We start from the raw sequence: 24,290 nt of genomic DNA, 5'->3' as shown, positions 1-24,290 counted from the left end.
AAATATTGTTGATAAATTCATATGAGGTCATTGTACTAACTTTTTTTGTGTTTTAGAACACAAGATAGGAATTATATACAGGCTTCAAAATATTAATAACTTCAGGGGGCTATATATATATTTCTTCTAATTGTAATTTTCAGAGTGTTGTAGCACAGCAGGGTACTGTATATCATATTGTTCTTAAAAAGCATTGGTTGAATTGCCCTATCATGATGATATAATGCAAATTGGATTAAACAGAAGTCATCTAAAATTAATAAATGAAACGTTTAATTTGATCAAGCCTTGAGTATAATTTAGGGAATCACCATCTTGCTACTATAACATTTTCTTTTGCAAACCAGCATAAATCCAAGTACAGCACACTTCCCTGTTATTCATGAGATGGATGTGAACACAATCATGAGTAAAAGTGCAGTATTTTTATCACTGTCTGTCAAAACACTGCTGCTTATGTAAATATATGCCCCGTACAGTAGTCAGGATTCTTGAACATGTGAAGCAATTGGTCTATGTCTCATCTATTGAGAGAATAAAAAGACAGTGGGGACTAGTGTTTAAAACAGAGGACTGGGTGCCTTGGCTCTTAGGTTGTACAGCTGGCTCTGCCACTGGTACAAAGCTATAACACAGGGAAGACAATCACCTCTCCTCAGTTTACTCATCGTTAGTACTAACATAATACTTACTCTCTCTAATGTAGCTCACATAGGTGCTGTGAGGCTACATTAGCTTGCAAAGTGCTTTGAGATCCTCAGGTGGGAGGCAATATATTATCATCATCATCCTGTGCATTTATATAACACCTTCCATCTGAGGTTCGTAAATGAGTGAAATCTCACAAGATCCTGAGATAATTATTATCATCTCAATTTTACAGCTGGGGAAACAGACAAAGATTAATGCCAACATTTTCAAATTTGGATGCCTAAAGACAGCACCTAAATCCATATTTAGGAAGCTAAATAAAAAGGTTCAGAAGTGCTGAGTCAACTTAAGTGCCTTGGCCAGTGTCACACCGGAACCCATATCTCCTGACTTCCAGTCCATTGTTTTTAACACAATCTTCTTTCCTATCTGTGCAACGCAGTATCGTTATTATAAAGCTAGTCTGGTGAAATGGTCTGATTTCCAGATCTGAAGAACATTTAACACATACCATCTCTAGCCAAAATTCCCATACAACTTTATTTTTTTCATTGCAGAATCTTCAAACTATCCATTATTGTATAATGAGGAAGTCCCAGGATCTCTGGGTTATCATTATGCTATTCTTTCTTTAAAGTTACAATGTTGATTTATGTTTTCTGAAATTAAGATAATTACATTTCAGATTCACTTTCTTTAAAGCAAGAACAAGGAGGACAAGACATTTTATATAGTTTAGGAGGCCTGATAATTATTCATAAAACTTCCAGGACTTTTAGAGTAAAATCTGTTACAATCCTAGCGCACAATGGAGAAAAACAGGCAAATGATATTTTTTAAAAATAATGATTGTTAGTTCCTGCAGATCAGTTTTAATCTGTAGATCTCCTTTACAAAGGAAGAGATGTATCATGACCCCCATTTTACAGAAGTGGGGTGAACTGACGGAAGTCACACAGCAGGTTAATGCAGAGCTAGGCATGGAACCCACATGTGACTCCTATCCACCCACACTGCCTCACACTGGCCTTTCTAGTAGCTGTAATTTCACAATGTACTTATGCATTTTAGGATTTTATGGTCTCATGAAATTTCACCAGGGCTAATAAAATCATTCGTATCTTTTAATTATATGACAAGACTGTACATAATTAAATGGCTTGTCACCTGCATTTAGCTCTTGACAAGTTGAATAGAAGCCTGCTCTGTGTGGCAAAGACGACCCATGTACCAGTAGTTTTGCTTTTCCTTCAGATCTGCCAAAAAGAGCTCTGATGTTTTGAAATATGCCAGGCAGCACTCACTAAACCCTCCAACCTCAAGAGAAAGCATTCTCAATTAGAAATACATTATGATTGTCACAGCTAAGCAATTTCTTAGAGACTAAAGGGATTTTTAGTGATTTCATGGTATAAAAAAAGCAGTCAATGTAACACAAAGAAATTAAAATTCCAATGGAGGTGTCATGCAGTAAGTGAAAAGATGTAGCTGTCCAGTCATATAACTAAGAATAACCTTGCAAAGTGAAACTAAGATATGTGCTTCTCAATAGCAAGGAACAGGTTTGTCACAAAAAGTGTTTTTCCAGGCCCATGTACCCAGTTATAAGAACATTTGTAAGTAGCACAATGAAAAACAGCAGCACTCAAGATTAAATTGGGTTCTGAGAGTTTTCTTCCTGCGGCAGCCAGTCAGAAATCCTGCTAATGGGCAACTTACACAGAACAGATGATGTCATTTTGATAATGCTTCCTTTTGGCTTTACACACGCCAGTGTTTCTGGCAAATAGCAGAAAACCCGAATGCATTTCCAGCCTGTCTCTACAACCTCCGATAAGATCAGCATCACAAGACAGAGGGGAAAATAAAAAGATATGAGACCATGATACAGTGTTAAATCAATTATTACATCAGTACTGAGCTTTGTGTAGCTATAGTCTGCTCTGTTCATGAATTTACATGTGTATTCCCACTGATTTGTTTCATTCCCACAGCTATATAGATGGGTAATCACATCAGCAGACACAAACATTAGTAAGCAAAAGGGCATTTATTTATTTTTAAACACTATTACATTGCCAACTATTATTTAAAAAGGAAGACCATATTATATTAGTTCAAAACTATCTTGTTAAGCATATATATTTAAACTCTAATTTTACAAACACATAATGAAATAATTTTTATTTTACAAACAGCTATTTTAATAAGTATTATGAAAAACATGTTTTAAAAATAATTGCCAAAATCTCCCTCTTTAAATATACAAACTCCCCTTGCTATTCTGAAGATTTCTTCCTTAGAAGCCAAAAAATATCTAAGTCACACTGAGTCTTCATCAAACCCTACTGACAGCAGTAGTGATATAAAAAGGTAAAAAGCACTGTACAAAGTATGCAAGTACAGCATTTATAGGTCTTAATACTGTACACGCTTGCATTCGTTTTTAAAATGTTTTATAAAAACTCCTATTTTTAAAACAAAAAATTGAATGTCCTTCCCTGGCTGTGGAAAATATACAAGCCATTGTAATCCTATCTTGTTATTAAAACTTTATGGTTTTCCAGTGTGATGGGGCAGATATTGTGGTGAGAATTTTTCTCATCTTTATTGGATGCCATATATTAAGATGTTCCTAGGAGCTGATGCTTTTCTCACAGAAGTCAATGGGAGTTTTACCACCGACTTAAATGGAAGTGGGACTGTATTCCAAGTTTTCTTTGGCATATCATTTTGCAGTGTCTCTTAATCTCAGTTTCCTCCACTCCGTGATGCAAAATTAATACACAGCCTTTAATATATTAACAAGAAAAATCAAATCTGGAGCAATTTGAAATTGACATGGATAATTGTAGGGGATTGTTTTAAATGTTTACTGGTAAATTCACTGAAAAACTCAGAGTATTTATTTTAGCCAAAAGTGATTTAATGTAATGAAGGGATACAATCTTCAAACCAAGCACCGGTGAATTCTGTATGTTTTCCACCAAAATTTAATCTGTTTACTTCCCTGTAGTGTGTGTGGGTTTATTCCTTTGCTGCTTCCTTTATAGTCCCTTCTGGCATTTCTTCTGGAATGAGCTTTTCAAAAAGGTACGGTACCCAGGGTCATCCACGTATTCATTCTTAAACCGGGAACTCAATACTCTCTGTCTCTTCTTTTCTCCCTGGATAATATCTGCTCCATAAAATGTGTCTTCAAACCTCATGTCGGAGGCTGTCGACTAAAAACAGACATTAATTACCCCTTCGGTTTCACAGTGGATATCACATTCCGACTCTCTCCAGGGCAGGCACATGAAAGCACAGGTACCTTTGGTTTAGACAAACCGAAGACTATTTCAGAGACTAACCCAGAGAATTACATCATTATGAAGCCATCAGTGCTTCAGAACATGCAGTTTTACGATAGCGTTTCTTGGAAAAATCTATTCATGTTAAATAAATGTTGAATTTATTTTTTTAATAAATACGTCACAGTGTTTAGTTGCACCTATTTGTGGGGTTTCTTAAAATTCATTTGACTGACTCTAGCTGTTGGATTTCATTGTGTCAAAAGAAAAGGAGTACTTGTAGCACCTTAGAGACTAACCAATGTATTTGAGCATAAGCTTTCGTGAGCTACAGCTCACTTCCACTGCATGCATCCGATGAAGTGAGCTGTAGCTCACGAAAGCTTATGCTCAAATACATTGGTTAGTCTCTAAGGTGCCACAAGTACTCCTTTTCTTTTTGCGGATACAGACTAACACCGCTGGTACTCTGAAACCTGTCACTGTGTCTAAAGATCACAGAAATGAGAGATGGGAAAGATCATATTGGATTCAGTTCATCCGTCTGCCCGTGCAGGTTTATTCCCAACAGTAATATATATTATCTAGCATTTTATCCAGTCTAGTTTTAAATATAAGGGATTGTATGATGCAGACTATTAAAAAAATGCCCTGTACAATTGCATGGCTTGTGTGGAGAGGGAGTCATGAGTTCAGCTGGTGCTGGAAAATGTAAAAAAAAAACCAAAACAACAGGGCAAAAACTGAAACAGCAAATGACAAGCTATTGAAAAAATAATGAAAGTGACAAACGACAGGAATTTTAGGGCCCAGCCCACTCCCACTGCTGAGGTCAGTAGCAAAATTCCCATGAACGTCAATGGCATGGGATCAAACCCTTTCAAGATGAAGAGATACCATATATCCCGAGCTGTTTAAAAGAAAGGGTGGAGCCAGCATTATAAACCATGGGGCTAGTCCTGCAAGGAGCTGAGTACCCTCTGACTTGAGGGTATTCAGATGAGTTCTGAATGAGTTCTGACTGAGTTCTATTGACTTGTACATCGAAGATGCACTCAGCAGCTCGAGTACTGGGCTGTATGTTTGTGAAGTCCAAGTTAATAACAGGGAAACAGCATCAGGCTTTCCACTGGGGGGGAAAACTGCACTTCTCGTCAATAGCAATCATTTTGTTTTATTTAATAGTTTAATTACGTGTTTTAAAATAATACTTAATTCCACTAAAAAGTGAATGGTGTCACGTGCAAAAGTAAAATATTGATCTATAAAAATGCCACTATTTTAAAAGAATAGCAAAAACCAGCCACATCTATATTGTTGTTCTTAGTCAAGTGCAACAATAAAACAGATTTACAGTACGTCTACTTAATTCTAAACTCGTTGCATATACTCTATAAAACAACAAGAGGTAATGGGGCCTTTTCTGAAAAAAATGAAAAACAACCAACTGTACTCACCCAGGTGGCTTGTTTGTTATTTTTTTCCAAGAACCATCTATCTTAACCCTTAGGACACTGAAGGACGAGTGTACTCCTCTGAAGTAAACTGTTCCTGAGGTGTGGAAGTCTAGAATATTTGACTTCTGAACGTCCCTGCCAGAAGGAGCTCTGCTCCTCCCCATTCTTATTGCCTTTCTTGCTCAGCTCTTGCTCTCCTGAGTGAGATAAGCCACCTTCCTGGAAAAGCGCTTCTTAGCAAAGAGACAACCTCATCCTTCTCTGCCTCTCCCCAGCTTCCAGTCCCACCTCCATGTCACTTCTTACTCCAACTGCACCTTCCAATACGTGTTATGCGCATGCTTAAGGCTGCAGCTGGGAACTGGCAACATGGAGAAGCAGCTCATGTCAGGTGGGCATGCTGAGGAAGTAGTCGAGGTGAATATAAGGTCAGGATTTGCTTCTCCAAAGAATCCTGGCCTGCCTCCATCTTCCAGCTGCAAGAAACCCTCCCTCAGCTACATCCCAGAGTGCTCTGTCTGATTGCTCCAAACTCACTTAAATAGACATTCCACAGGTGACCCCCCCCATCCCTCATCCCCTGGGAATCACCTCGTTTCCATATGGTTAATCTCATACAATACATGTGAGAGTAGGGACAGTATGTGCAAGTACACATCTTTATAGCAATAAGAAACACACGGTGCTGCCGTTCTCGTTGACAGATATGTTCAGATTATCTTTAAATACAATATGGATATTTTATTCATTAGCTTTTGAATTTAAACATTGTAAGATTTTTTTAGTCCGTATGCTTCCGTTTTACATGTTAAAAATGACTAAACAGTTAGCTAGCAGTGTATGATTTTGAGTGGACTGCTGAGAAACAGAGCAGCGTGTGTTATATGCAAATGAGAGGAAGAACATGGTGTCTCTCAGCCTGAGTATCTGACCCTCTGAGTAACTGATATAGGACTGTACAACATTTAGAATTCGTGCCAAACTTAGGTCATACAAACCTCCTCTCTCTTCCAATACTTGTATGTTGGAACGCAGAATTTCTTAATCTTAAAGGAGTTCTGTTCCTTATGGGGCTGTGTGGATTTTACATACAGTACTGTGTTGGAATAACTGATTGTTGCATACCAGCTGGAATTTATGCAGGAGCTGGGGAAGTATTTGAGAGCTTGGAGTCCAATTAAAAATCCGCTGTGGTCAATGGGAGTCTTGCCATTGACTTTCATGGGATTTGGATCACGTTCTTTGTTGTTTTTTGTTAAACTTTTTGCTTTTAGAATTATAAACTTTGAGAACTTGGAAAATATACGTAAATATTGCATATATTTGATAAGGGTATGAAAAGAACAGTTCATCTGTCAACACGAGATGTTCTTACTTAATACTTCACGCTCTGACAGATGTTCTACCAAGATGTCCCTGTCAGCAGTCAAGATGTGTGTTTGATTACAGTATTTGGCTGTATTGACAGAACAGTAGACCAGTCTCACTGGCCAGTGCACACTTTTGCTACTTGGATGAATTTGGATAGCCACACTAGCACTGACTCTTCACAAAAATCCTTGTGTAGTATAAAGGGCTAATTCAGAATAAAGTCACAGCTTGGTTTAAAGTCCTTTAGAGTAAATTAATATTAGAACTTTTGTATTTGTAAATACTTACGAAACGGGCTTTCACTCGTTTAGGCAGCTCTTCATCTAATGTGTAGATCTCTTCCCTCTTCATTGCTATCTGAGAACCATCTTCAAACTCAACCTAATTTGACACATGGGAATTTTAGAAAAATATAAACTCATTGTTTGCAATCCTCGGGCACTCTCCAACAATAGACAGATTATCTACAGAGATATCAAACATTTGAGTTAAATAGTTATCTATTGTTATTTATTTTTAGGAAAGAAAATAAAGAACCACCACCAAGAAACACCATGAACAGTTAAGAGTTATAGCCATACTTCAGAAAATAATCACCAATTAGGTAACGTCTACACTTGTGCGTTTCCTGGGTACCTGTCTGTGCATTGCTAGTACCTGTACCTAATAGTCCTGCTGAGTGTCCAGATACAGTGTGCTGAGCTGTGAGTGTATGATGTGCATATATACCCCACGCCTACACTGCCCTTTTCAGGACGTGATGATAGCGCTGCCTTTTCAGTGGCAGTATCACAGAGTCCTGTGTGTCCAAGGAGACCCTCTGAGAACTGCCTTGTTGCGTGTTGCTGGTACTGTAAGCCGCATTTGGTGATGGCAGTTCTCAATTATGTCTCCCTTCTGCCTAACTGCATTGAAGAAATGGAGCAAGTCCATGATGATGTAGTTCTGCTCCGTGGACAAATGTTCATATTGTCCAGTACTGGATGGAATGGGTCCAGAAAAATTTGAGACACTGAAAATGGCTGACCAAGAGGGCAAATGAAAATCCACTGGGGTTGCAAGGAAAAGATGTGTTGAGTGCTGGGATTGCCATGGTATGGCCATAGGTAGACTGCCACTTCTGGTCCCGGAGAACCAGCATAGTGTGGTGGAACCACCTCATCTTGGAAAGCTGGAATGATGACCAGTGGCTGCAGAATTCAGATTACGGAAGCAGACCTTCATGGAGTTGTGCAAGCAGCTTGCACCAATCTTCCAGCACCAGATCACTTGTTCTCAGAAACCCATAGCAGTACAGAAGCAGGTGATTATTGCCCTTTAGAAGGTGGCAACATCTGATAACTATTGGTCAGTTACAACCCAGGTTGGGAAGTCAACTGTCAGAGTGGGGGTTGTACAGGTTTGCCACACTACCAATACTGGAATCTACTCAGGTGTGGTTGCCATATCCAAAGTCCCTTAAATTATAGTAGGATATCAGAAGATGGGGTTTCTGAATGGTGCAGGGAATGTTGACAGAACGCACATCCCAATACTTTGCCCACTGAAAGGGGTGAGTGAATATGTGAACCAAAAAGTTTACTATTCACTTCTTCTCCAAGACTCAGTGGACAACCAAAGTCAGTTCATGAGACTAACATTGGACACACGGGGAAAGGTCCATGACGCCAGGGTGCTCAGGAGGTCAGGATTGTACAGCTCATACATTGTGGAGCAGCGTGGAGCCAGAAAGTGACCTGGGAAAGTGCCACGGGACACTATTTTGATGTCATGGTGCTGTTGAAAAAGCTCAATAGATGCTATATGATTGTCCAGCGACATACTTCAGTGAGTTTCAATCCCCTACAGCTGATGGTAATGTAGTAACTGAAAGCTGACAACTGGGTGAGTGCACTCCAGTTTAACACCTTTGGCTGTGGTTTTGTGCTGTGGAGAATGTATCGGCACTATAATGCCATCATTGAGCAACGCTGGTGTTGCGTGTTGACAACTCTGTTTCACGCTGCTTTATGGGGAGTAATTAAGCATTGTTAAACTAATTTAAAAACAGTTCTGTAAGGTTTTGGGATGGGCTTCACATATGCCTTCTTCACAGAGTTTTCTGACATCCTTACTCACAGCACTAATCAGGTGCTATGCATGAGTACTTCTGTGCTGCAAGCGGTGACTATTTGGTGAGGTTGAGAGAAGAGGCGTTGCAAAAGCACAGTTCACTGTCAGATATCTCTACTGTTAATTTACTTTTGTTTCCTTTGTCTGTATTGTCAATTAAGTCATTAACAACGCCATAAAGACGGTTCAGTTAACTTCTTTTCTGTTTTTCATTCTGATGCTTTGGACAACAACAGTTACTTCACAGTTTAGTTCACTGTAATGAACCTTGTTGTTTTTTTAAAACTAGGAAATTCATGGCTAGGGGTTGAAGGTGACGTGGGAGGGACAGAATTCATTGCATTTCTTTGGCCCCATGCATTTACAGAAATCACAGTCATGTGTTGTGAATCCTGCTGACCCATTCCTAACATGTGGAAAATATCGCACTGATCATACTCATAAAGCAAGCTGCACACACAAGTGAAGTGAATGGTAACTTTTATTTACAAACGTACATCAAACAAAAGACTAAAACAAATTAACAAAAATAAAATAAAAACAAAAATAGAGACAAATTAACAAAAATAAAAATTGTACAATTCCCTGAAAGTGGGAAAACATTAGTGTTTGTAGACACGTCTTCTTGTCCTTCCCCTCCCCGAGAAGAGGGGGAAAGACTGAGGAATATTGCGCAGTGGACAAATGGAGAGGTATCCTGCATGGAGCTTGGGGGATAAACAAAGACTGGGCTATAGGGACTAGATGGGGCTTATTTTTCCCCACAAGCAGGCTTTGCGGGGGTTCCCCTGTGCAGAGTTTTGGGTGCTAACAGAGTATGTTATGTCAGGTGTCCAGCATGCTCCTCCCTGGCAGGGGTAGTGCTGGAGCAGCCTGGACAACAGCTAGAGGAGGAGGAGAAGCAGCAGGAGGACACCGTGCTGCCTTGTTCTGGAGGAAAGCAGCAGTCCAATGGCAGACAGGCCCCAAAAGTATTCCGCCACCAGCAGTACCAGGGACTGCATGAGTGAATGGTCCCATTCCCTACAGGCATGCTCCCACTCCATGAACCGGTTCATGAGTGCCTCCTCCTGCCTAAAAGCCCGATCCTCCCTCACCCTAAGGAACTGTACTGCTCCTGACTTCTCCTGTCAATGCCAGCGAGCATGGTCCTTCTCCATTTGCCTCTGCTATCTCTGAGGTGCTCTTTCTTCCCTCCTGGTGGAACGGGTTCCCTGCCAGCATCAGGAATGTCCTGACAAGTCAAAGACAAGGCGAGCATTATATTTCATTTCTCCTTTGCAGGAACCTAAGAAATCCCACCCCACCCAAGGTAACTGTGCTTCCAAAAGCCACAATATTGATACATTTTAGCATCCCAGAAATGCTACTGTTATAGCCTCCTTCCTTCTGACTACTTTTGCCTCCCAAAAGGAAGGAGATGAGGGTAAAAACAGCAAGATACCCTGAACTACTGCTATGAAAATGTTGCACTGTAGGGCATCAAGGGGCCAGTTGCAGTGTGGTTTGAGTCCTTTCAGGATTTACATTACTAGTTACCTATATCTTCTTTAAAGGCTGGCCATCATTTGGAGAACATGGCAGTATTGAAGGTGCCAGAATGGAGAAGAGAAGTGGCTTTCCAGACCTGTGGAAACACCCAGCCACCTATGCCAGAGCAATGTTGATGATGACCCCCTTCATTGCTGAGTAGAGAGGTGGACCAAGCACATTTGCCCTGCCATAAGACCTGAAGAACCGGCGTGAATATCTGCTACCCCAAAAATTTGTGGAATTATGCTTACAAAACTTGGAGGCAATTAGAAGGAAATTTACTGTATTCTCAGCTAGCAGATGGAGTTCCCATAGAAAAGGAAGAGAGACCCACAGAAAATATCCATCCAGCCCCTAATTCCCTATGCGTTGCCAGAAAGTCTGGCCTGTGTCCAGCGAACAACACTAAAAGGGACTGGAAAACAGAGAATAGCACTATAAATGTATATTCTTCCTGTCACTAAGGGACACAGCATTGTGTTTGTGGAACTGCTGGAGGGGATGCTTCATCTACCCCACTTCTCCCAGCTTCTGCAGAGAGGGTCAGCATGGAGAGATACCATTCACCAGGGACAGGGAATGGTAATAAACATTTGCAATGGTCACAGGGAGAATGGACCGCTCTGATTTACCCATTCTCTTCCCGGACATAAGCCCACACCCCAGACACCATCCACACCCAAACCCCTTCCACTGTCTCCCTTTCACAGAGGGAGGGCAGTTTGGGTCTTTGAGCAAACATAAATGTCATAAAACTGTTCTTTCCCAACCTGGGTCCCTTCATAACTTATGCCCTTCCTCCCTCCCTTCCTTTCCCTCTGGTCTACACAGCCCAGCCTATTGCTATTCAGAGTCCTGGCTGAGAAGTGCACAGACACAGGGGCACAGTGACTGCTTATTGATAATTTGCTATAGCTTCCATTAAATGCTTTATAGTAGTTCATAGGATTTCAATTAAATAACTGATTTACAGCTGTGTTTTGCTTGGGGACCATGTAGGGGTGGAGTGGGGACGAGGTGTGGGGGTCAGCATCAGGCGTGTATTACTAGCGCAAGAGGGGCTATTTACAGGGAACGTGGAGGTGTACTGTAACTTACCAGCCTTGGATTCCAGTTCCTGCAATGGCTTAGGAACCTCCTCAACCAGGTCCATCAGGTAGAGGTGTTGACTACTGTGCTCCTCTTTCTCCAGGGCTTCCCAGGGCTTCCTCCAGGACTTCCTCTGAGGTCCCTGCTGCCTCCTCACCCTGCCCCTCGTTGGTGTCCCATCATACGATGAGGCCAGTGGGATTGATGATAGAATCATGAGTCACTTCAGGCTCAGTACTCGCAGCCTTGGAGAGCACCCACTCCAGCTCATCATGGTACGGGCATGTGTGATGTTCCTCTCCTACAGCGAACATTGGAGTCCTTCACACTCTGGTACAGGAACTTGAGGTGCTCCATGTGCTCCCAGCACAGGAATGGGGTACAGTGAATTCTGCCTCCTCCAGCCTCCGTAAAATCTCCCAGTAGAGGTATATGTTCCTGCCAGTATGGGTGAAGTTGTGGAGGATGGCATGGTCTGACCACATATTAATCAGCAAGCGGGCGTGCTTCAGAGACCAGGATGCAGCTCTTGGAACATGATCTGTGATCCCCAGTGCTGATCAATCCAGTTCACGGGAGAACTGATCTTAAATGATCAGCACAGGTTGCTATTACCTTTATACATTTTGGTAAGGGTCAGACAGCAAAAGGATCAATGCATTGGGAGAATGGCCTTGGAGGACTATTGTTACCCATGATCTGGTGCATGCTCTTTCCCCCTATCTACATTGCACTGTAGAACGGGTACAGGGCCATGCCACCATGAAGGCATGAACATGCCCACACCCCTCAGGCATGCCAGCTGTCTCAGACTACTCTGTCCTTCCAAAACATGCTTCAGGGCTTCAGATGGGGACAATAAGGGAGCCATGACACATCAATGTATAACAATGTACATCTAACCATGCACGGTCACAAGCATAGACACAGCTTTACATGAACATGCAGAAGGACTGCACTACCAACACTGACATTTGTATATAAAGTCCAAATGTATTTGATTAGGAATGCTAAACAATACCGACATATACAACATCACTTTATCGCACATTAAGATGTCATTATGTTGTTTACATTTGCTTCTAATTTCCCAAGTGGTAAAAATTAATTTCACCATGCTATGTTTCAAGGTTGTGGAAGACCACGTCAAAAGACAGGAGGTATGAGTGACACTGAGGGAAATGCCAGTTAACAGAATTATATTGAATCTGATGGAATTTCTTTAAAGTGCTCTGTTCAGAAGATGAAAAGCTTTATCATGCATAGGTTTAGATTTAATCCAACACGAACCCCTTTAGCAGAAAATGAGAAAGGAAATGTAGCTAGGTGCAGGGAATGCTAAAATACTCAGCCTTCGAACCATTTATGCTTTTTGAGATGCTTCCCCCCCCTTTTTTTTCCCCCACACCACCATCCATCCCTGGAATCCTTCACCTATAAGAGATGAATGTCTGCTACTATCTACAATTGTACTTTGAGTTCCTTCAGAAACTTTAATTTAAAACGAGTTTTCAGAAAACTTACAAAGGGTCCAATCCTGCAAGCTCCTATGACTTCAGTGGAACTCCCTGAGTAACAGCTATATGTAGGAGTAAGGGTTCCAGGATTAGGCATAAAATATGTGAAAATATACACTGAAATACGTATACTTCTAAAAGAACCTTGACAAGGAGCCCCAAGTAGCACAATGCACATACAAAAATATAAGGTTTGCTGGTTCAAATTAAAATGTTGTCCTGTAGGTCAAATCAAAACATTCAAACAAACGGAATCTGTCAGATTAATTGTGCACAGTTGAAAAGCTTTCAGCGACTGTCCTAGAGTACATACAGTAACAACAGCCAAGATACAGAGCTGGGAACTTTTAAAATCCTTAAGAGAAGTAATTTTACCTCCATCATAAAGGACCTGGGCCACATCCTGGTATGCTGCTGTACCGCACAAAGCCCAGGTTAGAGGATGGGGTGTAAAGATGTCTTAGAGTGCATCTTCACACTCCCTGATCCTACTGCTAACATGTGCAGGACTGGTCTCCGGGCATGTTAGAGCAGCCTGAAGCCTGCTTGAATTTAACCCATGCTGTAAATAGTGACAAGGAATCAAAAATATACTGATCAATGATCAATATGGTGTTGGGGCATTGCTATCACTACCCCCGCCCCCGCTCGCTTTGGCAATGCCTCTCTTTCCAAGCCACTATGGTAGCACAGAAGAGAGAGGTGAATGGTCTTCATTCACTGTAGCCCACCAAAGAATCACCCCGATGTTGGGGTGATCTTCCCTGGCTCTGTTAAATGGGCTTTAGGACCAGATTACATTGGTAGTGTGGCACTGAGCAGCCATACCACACAAGAAAATCTAAACCCTGTATGTCCAGTTTGAGGTTTGGAGGATCTAGCCCAGTGGTTCTCAACCAAGGGTGCACATACCCCTGTGGGTATGCAGAGGTCTTCCATAGGATACATCAACTCAGCTAAATATTTGCCTAGTTTTACAACAGGCTACATAAAAAGCACTAGCAAAGTCAGTACAAACTAAAATTTCATACAATTACTTGTTTATACTGCTCTATATACTATACACTGAAGCTTAAGTACAATATTTATATTCCAATTGATTTATTTAATAATGATACTGTAAAAATGAGAAGGAAAGCAAATTTTCAGTAATAGTGTGGCTGCGACACTTTTGTATTTTTATATCTGATTTTGTAAGCAAATAGTTTTTAAGTGAGGTGAAAAGAGGGGGTGCGCAAGACAAATCAGACGCCTGAAAGGAGTACAGCAGTCTGGAAAGGTTGAGAGCCACTGCTCTAGCCGTTCAACTGCCATAAACATTAATTGGAGTTTCTTTCTTAAACTCTAGCATGGTGCACTATAAATGCACCCTGATGTTGCTAAGGGCTAACACTAATAAGGGTTTCTCCAAGTCTTTCAGTGGTGTAATTATTTACACAGAATGTCAGACTACTGCTAAATCCAAATTTTAACCAGGTTGCAGATGCCGAATTTCAAACTAGTCATTATGTTAAGTGTGGTATATTTTATTTTGTATGCCTTGTAAATGCAGATATTCATCACAGAAAATAAGGGCCCCTACTACCTATGGACAAACCAAAGATATATATTGTACATTCAGACAGTGGGATAAAAATGAAAAACTGCACCTGTACTGTATCAGTCTGTGTATTCTGTTGTTCTCTCCATGTGGTTTTCTTGTATGAGGATAACAGAAATTAATTGTGTAAATGAAATTGCCAAAAAGAATTTAATTGGGTGGATGGATAATTTAGTCATCTACGGAAAGTTACAAATGGTTACTATGAAGGAACATACAAACAAACAAACTGACCAAGATGCCAAACACTTACATGGCAGATTTGCAGAGTGGCACTTAAAAATACAAACTTGATTTTGCATGCACAATTATGACAAGGATTCGCGCAGGATAACTGGGTCTGAATATATCCCATGCGATACTGACACAGATATTTGTGCACATGGTCATGGTTACTGCATGCCTAGTTCTCATTGCTCCCTGTGCAAATTCCACATGAATGTGAGAGAATTTTCATACATGAATTCCTGATTCAGAATAAAATAGATTTGTTGAAGTTTTATCTGACCATATAACTTTGTCCCAGCACACGCACGCCCCTTTCTAGTTTCTCCTTTCGTAGAGAATGGTTGGTCTAATTGTTAGAGGACTTGGCACAGAAGACCTTGGGCGAGATTCTGTACTGTGCCTCTAAAAGGCACAACTGAGAACTCACAACACAGGAAGAAGGGGGGCAAAGGTGGCTTTAAACCACCTTTTCACCCTCTCAATCCTGGGCGGTTCTGTAGCCCTTAGGTTAATTTAGACAGCCCCCGGGGGGGGTGGGGGGTGGATGTTACAGCAGTATCCCCAGGCTGCAATCTGGGCTGCAGCACTTCCCAGAATCTCTGCAGTGCTATGTGCTGTGATACACCCCTCCTCACCTTGGTATGTCCTCTGTGCCAGGGCTTGCGAGGGGTCCTTGAAAGGCCGCCTTTCGGCTGTTTCCATAATTCCTGTGCCAGGGAATTTCTCCCACAGCTAGATATGGGGCACTGAGAGCCCCTTTATGCTGCTCCTGTCCTATTACCCAACATAAAAGGTCCAAAGTGGGGCTGAGGGTTTCACCCGGACTCTAATTCTGACTGACTTACTATGTGGTCTTGGAAAGGTTACTTAACCTCTCACTCTTTCTGCTCCTGTAAAGAAGATGATAATACGACTCTCCTTACCTACCTCACAGGGTTGTCACGAGCATAGCTTTTTTGTAAAATGCTTTTGTGACGCTGCACCCCATAATGATTTATGGAAATATGCTTATGAATGTATACATGACATAACTGGAATATGTTTTATGCTACACATGCCATGTAGAATATCTCTGTAAAGGTTATGATCTACTGAATATATTCATCCTATTTGTATGCATGTATCATTTTTGTATATGAAGTTATGAATATTGGCTGTGTACTTGTTTGATTTTAAGTAGCCTTAATAAGGCATTTGGTCAACTTCTTAAGAAAGCAATTTGCAAGTTAAGTGCCCCACAAGAAACACTTAACGGACAATGGAACCTTGGAAGACTCTAATCCACATAAGAAGTCTACCTGGGGACATTCAAGGTAACATGTGAACAATGGCTGCCACCTGTAAAGTTCTGAGTCATGCATGGACATGTGACTTGCCCATGTGACTCCAGAACTCCAGCTTGCAGCTGGATTCTGCAGGAGAGAGAGGAGGAAGTCTCCACCCGCAAGAGAAAGTCTAAGTCCTGGGAGACCCCTCCATTTTCTCTTCAGCTGGCTCAAGAGATAGCCTCTTCACCCCCAAAGGATACCTGAAAGAAACTGGAACAAGGACAGGTAACCACAGGGGTGTGAGTGATTGCTGGACTCAGACTAGAAGGAAGCTAGTCTGTAAAATAAGCTTACTGGAACATCTCTAAGGGTGAGATTTCATCTGTAATCACTTTCTTACTGTATTAGGCATAGACTTGCATATTTTATTTTATTTTGTTTGGTAATTTACTTTGTTCTGTCTATTATCACTTGGAACCTCTTAAATCCTACCTTTTGTATTTAATAAAATCACTTTTTACTTATTAATTAACCCAGAGTATGTATTAATACTTGGGGGGCAAACAGCTGTGCATATCTCTCTATCAGTGTTGTAGAGGGCGAACAATTTATGAGTTTATCTTGTATATGTTTTATACAGGGTAAAACGGATTTATTTGGGGTTTGGACCCCATTGGGAGCTGGGTATCTGCGTGTTGGAGATAGGAATACCTCTTAAGCTGCTTTCAGTTAAGCCTGCAGCTGTTAGGGGACGTGGTTCAGACCTGGGTCTGTGTTTGTAGCAGGCAAGCATGTCTGGCTCAAACCAGGCAGGGCACTGAAATCCCAAGCTGCCAGGGAAAACGGGCTCAGAGGTAGTCTCAGCACATCAGTTGACAGTCCCAAGGGGGTTTCTGTGATCCAACCGTCACAGCTTTGAACATGAACAGTACTATAAAACAATAATCCTTAAAGTTTTATATAGAACTTATATTCAAAGCATAAGGCAGATATTAAATATAAGGGAGGCAGTAAGGTGTAGGGTTCAGCATAAGGGACCAGACATCTGGAGACCCGAGTTTGATTCCCACATCTGCCACAGACTTGCAACATGACATAGCAAGTCACTTACCCTCTCTGTGCATTAATTTATCCATGGATATTATAGTACTTGCCCACTTTTGTAAAACAATTTGAGATCGGCAGATGGAAAGAGTTATATAAGTAAAAAGATTTATATACACACACACACAAATGTATATAAATACCAAATATGTCTCTCTCTCTATCTAAATAACAAAAAGTTATATTCTTATTCTTCCCTACGTGTTGTTATTGTGGTTGTTTTATTGTTGTTTCTACCATGCACTTGGGTACTCAACGTTGCTGACTGATTTTTCTCAGAGCATGCACTTCTGAAAACAAACAATTATTCTGCCTCTGAAATCAGGACTGGGCTCTTTAGTTTTGTCCACAGTACTGAGTTCTCCTCTCTCTCCGAAGTTTATAACATGCCTTAATGTACATGTTAGTTAATATAAGATTGCCACATTGAACAGCTGAAAATGTGTTTATTTAAACTATGTTTTTCATTGTCCTTTCTCTCATCCCTTTTTGTGAAACTTCGCTAGTTGATTAAAGTCAGGTGCCCAGTTATATCATTAATTAAATGGCTACCAATGCTTAATAAAAGCAAATAACATGGAGAGAACAACAGAATATCATACTGAAGTCTTGTTTTATAGGATGTAGTCCATCGAATAACCCTGAGTTCCTATAAAATTATACACTCTCTTCCTTTGGAATTGTAAAGTTACAGGATTGTACATAGCAATAATTAGCTACAACAGCAGCTCAGCAATTGTAAACAATTTGGGACAATTCTATTTGATAAGGTAAAGGCATTACTGTTTAAGAGTCAGTACTTAACTCATACCCCTACCTTCCAGAACTTTAAAACTATGGTATGGCCAGTCCAACTTTGGTGTGGAATGAGTTGTTTGTAATACACATGAAGACATTTGAAAGAAAGTTCCTAATATGCACATAATAAGAAATATGGGCACTCACCTGATACATGTGAGCTACATTTGCTCCCAGATATTTTGCCCCATACAGTTTTCCATCAGGCCACTTCACTTGGACCACCTCTCCCTCTGCAGGTGGACCCAGCTTCCGGCAGTCTCTGCTCTATTTACAAACAAGGGAATGTTTCTCAAATCAGTGATTAAGCAATTAAATTTTGAAATTAGCAATAAAATGCTTCTTACAACTTGATAAGTAGAGGGGAGTTATTATCATGCGTTTTTCAAGCATTATAATCTTGCTAATGGGCCAACAAAACATATTGTTTGTCTTTGTGAGAAGGAACTAGTGACCAAAGAAACACTCCTAACAGTTTGATGTCACAATGTCAAAGCAATGTGTATGAAAGAGATAGTTATTAGCAATGGTGCTACTTTTCCCCAACTTCATTTTTGTCACATAGTGAAGATGAAGTTTAACAAAGTGCAGCTGCTTATTTGCCAGAGGTTTATGGAAGTTGTTTTTTTAATATACTTAAGCAATTTATACTTTGCTAACACCAGTGCATTCCTGCTAGATGTTTACTGATTGCTATATACACATGATCAAACTATAAATGTCGAAAGCATCAGCAGATTCCTTGCTTAGCTGGTATATATACACAAAAAGAATTTAAAGGTTTACTGTCACCTTTGTATCACCTGAACTCTGGGCTTAGCTCCTGGTAGAACATATGCTGGCTTTGAACCACTCACTGTGTGGGATGCTCTGCCAGGCCAATATAGCCAGAGAACAGAGCACACCATTCACACCCTCACCCACATTTCTACACTCGGAATTGTGTGACGGACCACAGAAGAGTCTTTATGTCAGCTCTGTATTAGCTGAGGGGGAAACCTTGTGCAGGCACTTTTCCTCCAGGGCCAACTCAGCCAGCTATCCACCCACGTAAAGCAGCCCACAGGTTCAAATTATGACTCCAGTGACAAATGAAAGTGAATGTAGTGGGAACACCCTAATCTGTATTGGCTCCCTGTCAGTCAGCAAATTGTTCGGCATTAATGACGGACCTAGAACAGGAATAGCAGGGCTGTTGCAAAATAGGATCGAGGTACATTGACAATTGTTTGTAGTTTGCCCAGCACCTAGTTGTTAGTCTAGTTACTGCAGTAATGCTTGCCATTTTGAGAGCAACAAATTCACACCACATATTTTCAAAATATTATCATTTCACAACACAGCTCACCCTTCATTGTGCATTTACACTTGAGAACATATCAGACTGAGAGATGAAAATTAGCTTCTCTCATAGCCAAGGGCCTCTAGGCACCTTAGCGCCTAATCATAATGACTGACGACAGTGAAGTGAGAGCAAGGAGACTGCAATAGCGTTTACATGGATAATAACTCATTTGACTATTACCTGAATGTTATCTTATCACTAGGGCTGTTGATTAATTGCAGTTAACTCATGCTATTAACTCAAAAAAATTAACTGTGATTAAAAAATTAATTGTTATTAATCGCACTGTTAAACCATGGAATACCAATCGACATTTATTAAATATTTGTGGATGTTTTTCTACATTTTCAAATATATTGATTTTTATTACAGCACAGAATACAAAGTGTACAATCCTCACTTTATATTATTTTTTTTCAAATATTTGCACTGTAAAAATGATAAACAAAATAAATAGTATTTTTCAATTCACCTCATACAAGTACTGTAGTGCAATCTCTTTATTGTGAAAGTGCAATTTACAAATGTAGATTTTTTTTGTTACATAACTGGACTCAAAAACAAAACAATGTAAAAACTTTAGAACCTACAAGTCCACTCAGTCCTACTTCTTGTTCAGCCAATTGCTAAGACAAACAAGTTTGCTTACATTTACGGGAGATATTGTTGACTGCTTCTTTTTTACAATGTGACCTGAATGTGAGAACAGGTGTTCGCATGGCACTTTTGTAGCTGGCATTGCAAGATATTTACGTGCCAGATATGCTAAACATTCATATGCCCCTTCATGCTTCGGCCACCATTCCAGAGGACATGCTTCCATGCTGATGACACTCATTAAAAAAATAATGTGTTAATTAAATTTGTGACTGAACTCCTTGGGGGAGAACTGTATGTCTCCTGTTCTGTTTTACCTGCATTCTGCCATATATTTCATGTTACAGCAGTCTTGACTGATGATCCAGCACATGTTCATTTTAAGAACACTTTCCACAGCAGATCTGATAAAATGCAAAGAAGGTTCCAATGTGAGATTTCTAAGGATAGATACAGCACTCAACTCAAGGTTTAAGAGTCTGAAGTGTCTTCCAAAATCTGAGAGGGACGAGGTGTGGAGAATGCTTTCAGATGTCTTAAAAGAGCAACACTCTGATGTGGAAACTACAGAACCCGAACCACCAAAAAAGAAAATCAACCATCTGCTGGTGGCATCTACTCAGACGATGAAAATGAACATGCATTGGCCCGCTCTGCTTTAGATTGTTATTGAGCAGAACCCGTCATCAGCATGCTGGCATGTCTTCTGGAATGGTGGTTGAAGCATGAAGGGACATATGAATCTTTAGAGCATCTGGCACATAAATATCTTGCAATTCCGGCTACAACAAAGCCATGCGAACGTCTGTTCTCACATTCAGGTGACACTGTAAACAAGAGGTGGGCAGCATTATCTCCTGCTAATTGTTTGTCTGAGCGATTGGCAGAAGTAGGACTGAGTGGACTTGTAGGTTCTAAAATTTTACATTGTTTATTTTTGAATGCAGTTATTTTTTGCACATAATTCTACATTTGTAAGTTCAACTTTCATGATAAAGAGACTGCACTACAGTACTTGTATTAGGTGAATTGAAATATACTATTTCTTTTGTTTTTCACAGTGCAAATATTTGTAATCAAAAATAAAGTGAGCACTATAAACTTTGTATTCTGTGTTGTAATTGAAATCAATATATTTGAAAATGTAGAAAACATCCAAAAATATTTAAATAAATGGTATTCTATTACTGTTTAATCACGCAATTAATTTTTTTTAATTGCTTGACAGCCCTACTTATCACCTGTTATTTACATCCATGAGCGATAAACTTATTTTGTTGCTAGCCATGTCTCCTAATCCCCAGATGTAGTCCACAAGTCTGATTCAACCCATGAGCCCAAGGAAGTGCAAACTGCATCCCACTGAGCTTGTTGAGGTAGCTGTGCTTCCGTGGGCAGAGATATCCTCACAGGAGGACAGATGGCAGTACAGCCACTGCCATCCCTTAGAGGCTCTCTCAGAGTGACAGCTTTAAACCGTGCTCAGTGTCGCACAGGAGCCTGGCTCATGCAGTCTGATGAGATATGCTGAAATGTGTGTGTTTTCTGACCCCAGTCCCTCCCAGCTGGCTCCACCCACTTTCCCGGTTGCGCTAGCCAGTTTCAGGCCTCCAGTATTGACAGGGTAGTAGGCAACCTTCCTTGTTACACTACCCTGCTCTTGGTCAAACTGAAGGTCCACAGCCTGGGTTCCAGCAGTGGAGTTATTGAGGCTTCACGTGTACCAGACTAGTTCAGGGATTCTTAAACTCATTAATAGCATGAACCACATCATAAAAGAAACACTCTCACAACTGTGAGAAACACTCTCACCTCCCATTTACGATGGTGCTGAAAACACCAGCTACCATGCTTTTATTTTCCCTCCTTTACCTTTATTTATTTAGAATTATAACATAAAAAGAAAAACAAAGCCTGCCTGTGTGCCTTGGACATAATTTTAAAACTACTATACAAAATCATCAGCTTCTCTAAAAAACAAACGATCTACTTGTGGTATCAAACCAAAAAGTACCTCAATGTAATTACAAATACTAGCCTTGATTGCTTCTCTCCCGCTCCACCTTCCAAAAGACAAGCTTGCAGCCTATGATTGCATAACATTCCTGGGATAAACACCATAACTGCTCATCCGGAAATGTAACAGAGGAAAGGATTTAATGTATTTCAGTTACTTTTAGTCCAATTTACTAGCTAAAACTAAGGAGAGCCAGCTCTATGACCAGCCAGCTGTCCAGAGACCACTAGCAAATCCTTTTGAGGATTTCAGTGGTCCATGGAACAATTTCCGGGAACCGCTGTACTAGATATCCTGTATTCCATTTCACCATGAGTTCATTACTTCTGTCTATTCTATCACTGGTGTGTTTTTAATATCATCTCTTGTATTAACATACTGTATTATCTTACTATTGAAAAATTGATTCCCACATTTTCTTCTGGGGGAAGGTTACACACATTTCTTAGACAGACGGAATTGGATACTGTTAATTTGAAACATCTAATCTGTCAGATGTATAATTAACAGCAAGGCACCAGAAAAACGGGATCCTTTTAGCTCTCCCTGTACCAGATGTAAATAATCTCCAGACTCAGTAATTTCTGGGTTTGAAGTGTAAATCACATACATTTGCTCTAGAGTTTCATATAGTCTGTGCAGTAAATGAAACTGTAACACAGCTCATCTTATGCCACATTAGTGGATCTAACCTGCTGGTACATAAAGCACCAATCAGCTGTGGAATATCAGAGTCCAGCTGTTTATGGTGTTATGAAAATTCCTTTATTATCTTAAATCACAGAACTGTAAAAATTTTAAAGCTTTTTTGTGTGGCTGTATTAAGGTTAATCTAACCTGTTGTAGGCAGCATTCAATTTTGGGTTCATTAACTGCTTTTCCAATAAGAGAAAATAGCAAGTATTGCTTTAACAATAAATATCAGAGATATATTTACTGAAATATCATATTTGCCTCTCAATACAGTGACTGACAATAGAATTGCTTGTTCAAACACTTGTGAGCCTAACTCTATGACGAGAATGACTACTTTTCATGACAATATACTGGGCAGCAAGTCAGGGGACTTTTCTAAAATTTTCTATAGTGCCCCTCAGTCTTAGTATCAAAGTGCCATACAGATAAATTAAATCTGCATGGCAAAATCCTAGTGAACTTCATGGAGTGTGAAGAATTCATGAATACTACATGTTCTATGTGTTTGTCTGGTTGTTGTAAGTGGGTTTACTATATGAAAACATGGGGTTAATTCAGGAAGAGTTTGACTGCATGTAGGTACTAAAGAGAACAAAGGTTCATTGGCCAACATGCGTTTTCAAAATCCTTTTTCTCTTATGTTACGTACTTTGTTCCTACTGTTGAAATGAAACAATACTTCGGTTCAAGAAGTCTGTCTGGTCACTGTCTTTACCTCTGTTCTCTTTCCTGCCTGTTTGCATTCAGTCTTTTGTTGAATTAACCCTATTTTCATATTGTAAATCCATTTACATCAAAGAGATGAACATGCAGAACATATAGTATCTGTAAATTATTGTAGTGCAATCTCATCTCCTTCACATGCTGTTTTTAGTTCTTCTTGCTCTGTTTATTGGCCTGATACAAAACCAATTAAAGTCAATGAAAGGCTTCAACTGATTGAATCAGGCCTCACAGAACACTCTATTTGGTACATATAAATCATTACTTTAAAATTTTTTATTTCAGTGATGCTGCAATAGCTCTATCAAAGAGCAAGGTCTTGCAGCATGGCCTAAATTTGCTTGGGCTTTGGAAAAGCCTGTTCATCTCTAGGAGCTCATTCTACAACTGAAAACCCTTCACCAAGCACAGATTATTCTCACATCTCCTTTAGGCCTAATGCAGGAAAGCATCCCTCGGCAGGAAAACACACATGTGCTTTCCTGCTTGCAATACCTAAGTATAGCTCTTCCGATCTTAGATGAGATGGAGAAGAGGACTCCTGAACAGAAGGATTAGCATGTAGACCATTTTCAAAGTATGCCAAAGACAGCTGCTTTTTGGACATTTCAAGTTCCGTTTTAACTGTTTTGCCTGGCAATATCATTACAGAATTTGGAATGAATATATTAATAATTATTTTGGGAATGATACAACTATAAGAACCACTGGGTACTTCTGGGCTTCACCCAAAGCAGCACAGATTGAAAAATGAATACATTCCTCTGCCACATCTTCAGTGAAGTCATATTGAAAAGAACATTCTGTGATCTGGTCATCAAAATCAATGGGACTAAAGTTCAGTGCCCACAAGAGCATCCTCTGTAGATGTGGTTCATATTTGAAGGGAGT

General features: G+C 40.2%; 1 protein-coding gene across 2 annotated transcripts in view; it reads right to left on the bottom strand.

Annotated features, from left to right (window-relative positions):
* Window positions 1–2,880: 2,880 nt before the first annotated feature.
* KDM4C (lysine demethylase 4C) overlaps window positions 2,881–24,290 on the bottom strand; it is a 453,801-nt gene continuing 432,391 nt past the window's right edge. For both annotated transcript variants that reach the window (XM_074953333.1, XM_074953334.1), the window contains 3 exons: window positions 18,169–18,288; window positions 7,061–7,153; window positions 2,881–3,875 (listed from right to left, as the gene is read on the bottom strand). In XM_074953333.1, coding sequence (XP_074809434.1) covers window positions 3,699–3,875; window positions 7,061–7,153; window positions 18,169–18,288 — 390 coding nt within the window. In that variant the 3' untranslated portion in view covers window positions 2,881–3,698. The remainder of the gene's footprint in view (window positions 3,876–7,060; window positions 7,154–18,168; window positions 18,289–24,290) is intronic.

This window comes from Natator depressus, chromosome 5, assembly GCF_965152275.1.
Source record: "Natator depressus isolate rNatDep1 chromosome 5, rNatDep2.hap1, whole genome shotgun sequence".
Taxonomy (NCBI): domain Eukaryota; kingdom Metazoa; phylum Chordata; order Testudines; family Cheloniidae; genus Natator; species Natator depressus.
This window is presented reverse-complemented; position numbering and strand designations above follow the sequence as displayed.